Source organism: Oryctolagus cuniculus, chromosome 9 (assembly GCF_051225735.1).
Source record: "Oryctolagus cuniculus isolate XC-2025 breed Fujian yellow rabbit chromosome 9, ASM5122573v1, whole genome shotgun sequence".
In the NCBI taxonomy this organism is placed as follows: Eukaryota; Metazoa; Chordata; class Mammalia; order Lagomorpha; family Leporidae; genus Oryctolagus; species Oryctolagus cuniculus.
In genome coordinates this window covers 107,505,254-107,514,672 of record NC_142875.1, presented here as the reverse complement: position 1 = coordinate 107,514,672, position 9,419 = coordinate 107,505,254, and the positions used below count along the sequence as shown (strand labels likewise).

The 9,419-nt window shown below is 38.3% G+C and overlaps 1 protein-coding gene across 1 annotated transcript; it reads left to right on the top strand.

Annotated features, from left to right (window-relative positions):
• The first annotated feature begins 1,539 nt into the window (after positions 1 to 1,539).
• LOC149124706 (killer cell lectin-like receptor 6) lies at positions 1,540 to 8,747 on the top strand. The gene is made up of 6 exons (XM_089304853.1): positions 1,540 to 1,615; positions 4,169 to 4,275; positions 4,552 to 4,626; positions 6,415 to 6,597; positions 7,161 to 7,312; positions 8,631 to 8,747. Exons 2-6 carry the CDS (start codon positions 4,185 to 4,187, stop codon positions 8,739 to 8,741), a joined length of 612 nt encoding a protein of 203 aa, XP_089160979.1. The 5' UTR covers positions 1,540 to 1,615; positions 4,169 to 4,184; the 3' UTR covers positions 8,742 to 8,747.
• Positions 8,748 to 9,419: the final 672 nt, after the last annotated feature.

Here is a 9,419-nt window from a genome sequence, read left to right as displayed (position 1 = left end):
AAACAGAGCAATTAATATCTGTGAGCCTAGAGGATCTTAGTTCCTGTGCATGCCTAAAAACTAGTGCTTGCCTTTAAGGGTCAGCTTGGTTGACTGGACAATTTAAAAAAAAAAAAAAAGCCCCTTCCTCATTATATTTATTTATGTCAGAGACTTGCCTCCTTAGTTCCTAGTAGAAAAATAGAGTAAGCTGGGGCTAGCACGGTGGTGCACGCAGCAGGTTAAAGCCCTGACCTCCAGTGCTGGCATCCCATATAGCAGGTTCTAGTCCCAGCTGCTCCTCTTCCGGTCCAGTTCTCTGCTATGGCCTGGGAGAGCAGCAAAGGTGACCCAGGTCCTTGCGCCCCTGCACACGCGTGGGAGACCTGGAAGAATCTCCTGGCTCCTGGCTTCAGATCGGCACAGCGCCGGCCATTGCAGTCATCTGGGGAGTGAATCAGCAGATGGAAGACCTCTCTCTCTCTGTTTCTACCTCTCTCTGTAGCTCTATCTTTCAAATAAATAAAAGAAATCTTTTAAAAAAATAGAGTAAGCCAAAAAAAAAAAAAGCTAAATAATGTAACTTTGCTATGATTTAGAAGTGGAGAGGACAGTTTTGTATCCGTGGTGATGAGGGAAGGAATTTCAAACCACAGAAAAATACCTTGAAAATAAATAACAGATGCAACTGATAGAGACGTGGATTTCAGCTGCTATTACTAGCGTTCCTGAGAAAATTTTTGAAACCTGAGAGACATTTAGTTGTGAACATCAATGTGGTTGACCTGAAAAAAAGAATTGCTTCGGTTACAAACTGGCACCTAGTTCTAGGATTAAATAGGGTAGAGTTGCTCATTGAATTAAACAATTTTTAAATTTTGGCAGTTATAGCTGTTACTAGCAAAGCAGAAGATGTTTATTTTAATGCTTTAAAAAGAGCTATATTTAAGCCTGTTCAACATTTTTAAGCCTTTCTCTTGCTATAGCTGTCTTTTTCAGTAATTAAATACTGGGTTGATTAATTTGAAAACAGCAATTTTTTCACTTGTATTCTCTTCAAATTGAATAAATAGTTTCTCTTTAATTACTTCAAAGCATTAAGCAGTCTGGATATTCTTAGGGTGACTTTTTAAACTTAGTGGCCAATGGTTGTGCCCATTTTGACATTTTTCTATTTTTACCGTATATATAACAGTTGCAGATTTTTACCTATTCTATAAAATGCAAAATGTAGAAATCATGCTAGGCAGGATATGGGTGTTTCTCTTTTATATTTTATAGATTTATAAATTTAATTTTAACTGTTTTCTAATCTCATGAAATGCCAATTTTTTTCATTTCCCAAGCTCTCTAAAAACTGCCATAGTTCGTTTTCAATGTTCATAAAACAATTTTTATTCCTGATGGCCTTTCTGACACATGGGTGTGAACAAGTGAGACACTGACACCACTGGAAACTTTCTGTGTGGGAATATCAGTGTCATGTGATCGTCTGCACCTTCACACAAGGTCTCTGTGAGGGACGGTCTCACACATCAGGACCCGCCTGGTCTCACAGCAGAGGTGAAGCCAGCAGAGCCGGGACGTGCTCGCCTGCTCCTGACCAAGCCTGTGCTCCAGCTGGGGACATCCCAAGGTACAGACACAGACAGCAGCTACTGTGGGTGTGTGAGTCCATCTCCATGTCGCCTCTCACCCTGCTGATGGCAGAGGAATAGAGCAGCACTTGTGTAGAAAGATGTGAGACTTTTGAATTATTTCAAGAAAGAGTTTAAATTATGATCCATGTTAATATCTAAAGTTAATTTATTCTTGAGGAGAAGCAGGAATGGATCAGAATGAGAAGTGTCAAAAGTATTCAACAGTCAAACAATGATTCTTTTTAAAGAATATTTATTTCTATTTTAAAATATTATTGTTGTACTTTTATTTCTCAAATCAAAGAATGCTATTTTTCTGGTTAGCAATAGATAACCCAAACTGAATTCTCTTATTGTAATAATAAACAATGTTGAAATCTTTGCTAATATGATTATTTTCTATCAAAAGCAAACTAGTGTAATATTTCCCAATTTGTTTTCTTATTATCTATGTGTACAGATGTAAAGTGGGAAGATACATGAAAATCAGTGATCTCAGAAAATATTTGAACTCAAATTAAGATTTACTTTATAAACTTTTTCTCATCCGTAAGTTGAAAAACATAGCATTGTGCAGGCTTATTGTTAGAATTACAAGTAATGCCTGTCTCAGTTAATGACACTTTCATATGCCCAACCTTGAATCCCATGGTTTCTTCATTTTGTTCAAGTTCTAAGTTTATGTCCATGAAGATCAGTGTCTATCGGGCTGATGAGATAAATGAGTGATGGGCTGTGGTAGAAGAGGATTTGGCAGAGTGGAGTGATCGTTGAATTAGTGTGTGTGTGTGTGTGTGTGTGTGTCCTTCCTGAAGGAGGTGCCTCTGTCATATGATGGTGATATTTGGACCTAACACAGACACTGAGTATCAAGTATAATTTTTCAAGAGGGGCTGGTACTGTGGCACAGAGGGTTAACACCCTGGCCTGAAGCACCGGCATCCCATATGGGAGCCGGTTCTAGTCCCGTCTGCTCCTCTTCCTATCCAGCTCTCTGCTATGCCCTGGGATGGCAGTAGAATATGGCCCAAGTCCTTGGGCCCTTGCACCCATGTGGGAGACCGGAAAGAATCTCCTAGCTCCTGGCTTCAGATCAGTGCAGCTCTGGCCATTGGGGCCATCTGGGAAGTGAATCAGCAGATGGAAGACCTCTCTCTCTGTCTCTACCTCTCTCTGGAACTCTGTCTTTCGGATAATCAAAATAAATCTTTAAAAAATTTTTCAAGAAAATATATAAATCTGGACATTTGTGTATAATTATATAAATTTCCAAATTTTGGCAACTAATTATTTTAAAACAGTTTAAAAGTTCAATATATCAGTTGTATGGGCCATTAGTTAACCAAATAGGATCTCTTTTCTTTAAATTTTTTTTAATTTTTTATTTTCTTTTGACAGGCAGAGTGGACAGTGAGAGAGAGAGAGACAGAGAGAAAGGTCTTCCTTTTGCCGATCCGAAGCCAGGAGCCAGGTGCTTCCTCCTGCTCTCCCAGTAGGGTGCAGAGCCCAAGCACTGGGGCCATCCTCCACTGCCTTTCCGGGCCACAGCAGAGAGCTGGACTGGAAGAGGAGCAACCGGGACTAGAACCCGGTGCCCATATTGGATGCCAGTGCCACAGGCAGAGGATTAACCAAGTGAGCCATGGCTGTGGTCCCAGGATCTCTTTTCTAAGAAGTCACAGAGAGGAATTTCAATCACTTTTTACTGGGTCAGCATTGTGATGCAGTGGGTTAAGCCAGCACCTGCAAAGCTAGATCCAATTTCTTTTTTTTTTTTTTTTTTTTTTTTTTTGATAGGCACAGTTAGACAGTGAGAGAGAAAGACAGAGAGAAAGGGCTTCCTTCTGTTGGTTAACCCCCTAAATGGCCACTACGGCCAGAGCTACGCCAATCTGAAGCCAGGAGCCAGGTGCTTCCTTCTGGTCTCCCATGCGGGTGCAGGGCCCAAGGACTTGGGCCATCCTCCACTGCACTCCCGGGCCACAGCAGAGAGCTGGACTGGAAGAGGAGCAACTGAGACAGAACCGGCACCACAACTGGTACTAGAACCCGGAGTACCAGAACCGCAGGTGTAGGATTAGCCTAGTGAGCCATGGAGCTGGCCTCTAGAACCAATTTCAAAGTTCCTTTTGTTTGCTGCTCTACCTCTGAACCAGCTCCCTGCTGATGTGCCAGGGATGGCAGCAACAGATGACCCAAGTATCTGGACCTCTGCCACCCGTGTGGGAAACCTGAATGGAGCTCCTGGCTCCTTGTTTCAGCCTGACCCAGTCCCTTACCACCCAGCCATTTGGGGAGTGAACCAGTGGATGCAAGTTCTCTTTCTCTGCCTCTCTCTCTCTCTCTGTAACTTTCTGCTTTTCAGATAAACAGAATAAATATCTTTTAAAAAAAATCTTTCCTGATAGTTCTAGAGAAATGGTGATTTGAATTCACTATCTACAGGTCATAGTGCATATCACTCCTGTAGCTCTTTCCATTAGTCATGAAACATATCCCCAATTTTAGTTGAATCAATTATCTTTTGTGAAACATCTCTGTGTTTTTAGCCCAAAGCTCTCAAAAATGAGTGAGGAGAAAGTGACATATACAGAGCTAAAATTGTCTCATGCAAAGCAAGAGAAAGACAAAAGACATCCAGCTCACAAAACAAGAGGTAACTTTTTGTGTTTTCCTGATTTCTGAAACCATACTGTTAAATAGGACAAAATCAAAATTAAATATATAAAAGCCATGTATACTCAATATTAAATTTCTATTTCTAATTGTATTTTATATATTGGGGGATCCATTTATGTGTAATGTCAATTAGATTTGTGATTAGGATAAATATGTGATTTTCATGCCAAAGGCCAGCATAAATATTCATCCTGCTTTGGTTCTGATCTGTTTGCCATGCTCATTATATATCCTGCTTTTTGATTTTGTACAGAAAACCCATGCAGAGTAATCCTGGGAATAGTATGCCTTCTGCTCCTGCTGGTAATCACAGGCTTAGGATACATGTGTGAGTATGAGGTGCCTGTTTCCTGTGAGAACAAGGAGGCAGAGGGGAAAGTGAGAGACTGTAATGCTGAACCTTTGTGAACTGTGAAGTTCTGCTGACAGGCTGTCAATCATGGGAGTTTTGGTGATGAGGAAGATTTCATTATTTTGCTTTCATTTAGTTTTTATGCCACATTAAATAAGTCACTGTGACTACACAGTGTCATTTATAGACACAATACTGTTTAAATTTACATTCCAACCCAGACACCATGTTGTTCACATTCCAACCCAGACTCCATGTTGTTTACATATACATTCCAACCATTCTTTGTGAGTGAAGTGGGTCTGCACATGACCAGGGAACTGGGAGAACCCTGATTTCATTAATGCATTTCTTGTGTTTACATCAAGAATAAACCTGAAGATTTTCCTAGGCAAATAAAATTGTGAGCATCAGTTTTGACATATTTCATATCAGCTTTTAAGAATTTGTACACTGTATTTGCTTTCCCAAAATTAATTCTTCCTGATATTATTATTTGGCTTATTCATTCAACAAAAAACTTCGGAAATCTCCTATGGGTTGGGAACTATGGGTAGCACCCAAGGCACAGAAAATTGAGAAAAAGAAAATAGTGGAAAGTCATTTCTACTAACACTGCAAGTAGGGCTGAAATCGACACCAGAGGTGAAGCTTCTCACTTGACAATAAGAAATAAAATGTTGTTTCTGATATGGTTGAAATACTTGTATGTCTTTAGGAGTGCCATAGTCAAAGTAGAAGTTCTCTCCTCCCTTCAGAGTAAGTTACCTCTTTCTTTGATGGCCTGTTCTTTCGCGTGTAGCTTCTTCTAATGTGCAAAAGGAAATTTAAAAATCTATGGCTTTGTCTAAATAAGATCGGAGTTTGTGAACTCAAGAGGCTTCCATAGCCTTGGCAGCTCATGACAAGAACCTCGTTGAATACTGACATCATAAATAAGAGTGTCAATTGCTAAATCAACAACAGGAGTCACTGTGCACTTACTCCCCATGTAAGATCTCTGTCCTTAATGTGTTGTACTATGAGAATTAATGGTAAACTAGTATTCAAACGGTGCTTTATACTTTGTGTGTCTGTGTGGGTGCAAACTGTTGAAATCTTTATTGAGTGTATATCAAGTTGATCTTCTGTATATAAAGATAATTTCAAATGAATCTTGATGAAGAATGGGATGGGAGTGGGAGATGGGATGGTTGCGGGTGAGAGGAAGACTATGGGGGGAAATCCGCTATAATCTAAAAGTTGTACTTTCAAAATTTGTATTTATTAAAGAAAAGTTGAAAAAAAGAGAAAAGAGAAGAACCTCAAAAAAGTAAAAAAAAAAAAAAAGAAATAGCAATATGAACTTGTTTGCCATGCATATTTAATGAATTCGTTGTGAACTTATACTAAACATACAGGCAAATCTCTTAATTCAAAGTGTAAATGCTAAATAGAGTCACATACTTTGAAATCATTAATTAAATATAGCATAAAAACTACTTCAAGTTTTTAATTTCCAGTTTGTTTTCTATTTTATGAAATGGTCGTTACTCTTTTAAGTGCCCTAGAAATGATCTATTTCAAATTGCAAATAATTGTAGTTATATATAAAAATGTATTTTATGGTGACACTTCAAAATTTTTTAGTCTTACATTTTCAATGATTATATTTCCATGCAGTCAACATCATTTACTTTCTTATCTAGAATTACAGGATATGATCATACGAAAGTGAACTATTAAAGTTATTTATTGTTATTAATTTTGTATTGTTGATTGCAGTTTTTCAGAAGTGCCCAAAATGCACAACACAAGATATGGGAAACACAAAAGAACAAAATGCTTCCTTGATTCCAGTTTTTCAGAAGTGTACTAAATGCACAACACAAGATATGGGAAACACAAAAGAAAATAATACTTCCTCAGGACAAGCTGAAGATCATTCAGTGGTGCCATCTGGTAGAGGTTTGTACTCAATGTCTAAGTATTAACAGCTGACATTACTTTTTCATGGACTTACTGCCTTGTGTCCCATTTCCATATATAAACGTTAAATAGTTTATATTAGGCTTAAATAGGAGTTTTAAGTTTACTGTCCTCATGAAATCCATTTTTTAATTTATAGTTAACGGAACACTTGAGTTTCAAAAAAGTCCCACTGAGTTCAGTATTTGAGTATTTCATGATTGTGGATGTATTTTTTCTAATATAGAACTCTTGAGGGTTAAACCATTCCTGTTTATTCATGTCCATGGACTCAGGGGTCAGGGAGAACGACCTCCTAACACTGCATGTGTTGGTAGTTGAGAAGTGGGGATTGCTCACTGTAGTCTTCACAGTGCCCTGTGTCTGTCAGAGAGAGTCTCTGGCTCAACAGAATTCTGCACTACAGAATTTGACTAAGATGTTTGGGTACAGAAAAACACTTAATTTAGGCTAATTCAGCCTGAAGAAAGAAATTAAATACCTAAAATGGCATCTTCTAAATGGCCTAGTGTCTGGGGATGGGGGTGGTTTTTGTTTTGAAGAACAAGACTCTGGTTCCTTGCAAGGAAGACAATTTTGCTGGGGAAGAAACTGGTACTATTTTTCTAAAGAAGAGGAAACGTGGAATGAGAGCAGGAATTTATGCCAGAACATGGATTCTAGCCTTGTGAAGATTGATGACATCCAGGAACAGGTATGTTCACTTAATTAACCCTTATGAGAAACTTAGAAAGACTGAGTTAGGATTCCTATGTAGGATATCCTGGAGTCTTATTTGAATGTAGGGTGGAAACACTTATATTTTTAGAGGAGAGGACTTTTTTTTTTTTTGACAGGCAGAGTGGACAGTGAGAGAGAGACAGAAATGAAGGTCTTCCTTTTCCGTTGGTTCATCCCACAATGGCCACCACTGCTGTCCCGCTGCATCAAGCGCACCGCGCTGATCCAAAGGCAGGAGCCAGGTGCTTCTCCTGGTCTCCCATGCGGGTGCAGGGCCCAAGCACTTGGGCCATCTTCCACTACACTCCCGGGCCACAGCAGAGAGCTGGACTTGAAGAGAGGCAACCGGGACAGAACCTGCGCCCCATCCGGGACTAGAATCCGGTGTGCCGGCGCTGCAGGCAGAGGATTAGCCTATTGAGCCATGGCTCCAGCCAAGAGGACATGCTTTAAGGGACCTAAATAAATTCACTTTCTAAAGCAGCAGAGGTGCCTGCTGTGTGTGCCATGGAATTATATTTAATCCTTACTATTTATGTCTGCATGATTTAGGAATGATCTAACAAAATACCAGAATGAATGAATGAATTGGCATTTAATTTTAGTGATTCTTCAGAGATCTAGAAATAACAACATACTTTTAAACATTATTCTATAATATCTCTACACATTTCATAGGTTTTGAAGGAAAAACCATTATAATTTTCTTTTTATAGAAGTTAACTAAAGTGGAGAAATAATGGGGCGTGTGTGTATCACAGAGAGAGCGTTAGAGAGAATAATAAGAATTGAGGAAATATAATCAATAGGATTTGAGGAAATTTAATCAATCTTTGGCTTAACATTTGAATCCACCAGGAAAACAATTGAAGTGAATAAAATGTAGCAAACAAAATAATTGCAAAAATTAGCAGTACTGTAAGTTTTAGAGTGTTTCAGACCAGTGCATGCATTACTGCAGTGCAAAAAAATTTTAGATAATGTAATTTCCATAATTCAAATAGGAAGATACTCAAAAAAGTTCAATTTGTCTTTGCTCACATAGTAAGTTAATTACATAACCTGCTATAAAATTAGTTGCTAGAGTTCTGATTTCTATCTTGCTGCATGATGGATAGACATAACCATTCACAAGGTGATGGGAATTTGGGTGTTTCCAGTTGTTGTTGTGCTAATTAGCTCTTCATTAACCATCCTTAGACATGTCAACTAGTACTTTGTACAAAACCCATGTAGTTATAAAGTCATTATTGATGTTATGAGTAATGCTAGTAATTCTAATTTGTGCACAGAATTTCATTCAATCACAAATCGAATACACTTACTGGATTGGATTATATAGAAAAGAAGATAAACATGAATGGATGTGGCAGGACAGCACAAAACTTGCTCAACACCTGTAAGCTTGCATTTCACATTCTATGCATTTAGTTGTGTTTTTGTTCTCAGCAATTAATGTCTGGATTATAGGCTAACAGCAGATATTGATTCTTAAAGACTTAAAAATGTCCTTAATCCTATTTGATCTCACATCCGATGACAACCAAATACAAATCTCAGAGCCCTAAGTAATCATCCCCCAAAAGCATTATTGTTTTCCATTGTCTTTAGTGGAGGGTCCTTTCAAGCATAGTAATATAGCAATTTTCTTTTTGTTACAGGAGAGAGAGATGAAAACTTTTTTCTAAACCTAGTTATACCTCTAAATAAAGTTTGTACCTGTTTATCTGATGTATTTTAAGACTTCAAGTTTATTCAATTCTATATAATTCATTCAATAACCTTAAATCTGTAATGTACTTATTAATATTTTTATGCCATTAATTTTCAGAAGTCCACATTATTAATGGTAACTTATAGTAGTAAAATAAAATAGATTAGTCAAAAAGAGTAACTGAATCTGTTACAGTGGAGAGTAAGTGATGGAACTAAATGAGGCAGGGTTATCACATAGTGTACCAGAGGATTCTCAATGTCATGGAGCACTGCTCAGTCCCTGCTGGTCACGGGCTACAGCTGGTGAGTGGGTGAGTGAGAGAAAGGGACTTAAATAAGGGAGTCAGGGATGGTCTCAACGAGAT

Coding starts and splice junctions, on each gene's coding strand:
- LOC149124706 (XM_089304853.1), top strand. CDS start 4,185: ATGAGTGAGGAGAAAGTGACATATACAGAGCTAAAATTGTCTCATGCA. Junction 4,276..4,551: donor TCCAGCTCACAAAACAAGAG/GTAACTTTTTGT, acceptor GATTTTGTACAG/AAAACCCATGCAGAGTAATC. Junction 4,627..6,414: donor CACAGGCTTAGGATACATGT/GTGAGTATGAGG, acceptor TGTTGATTGCAG/TTTTTCAGAAGTGCCCAAAA.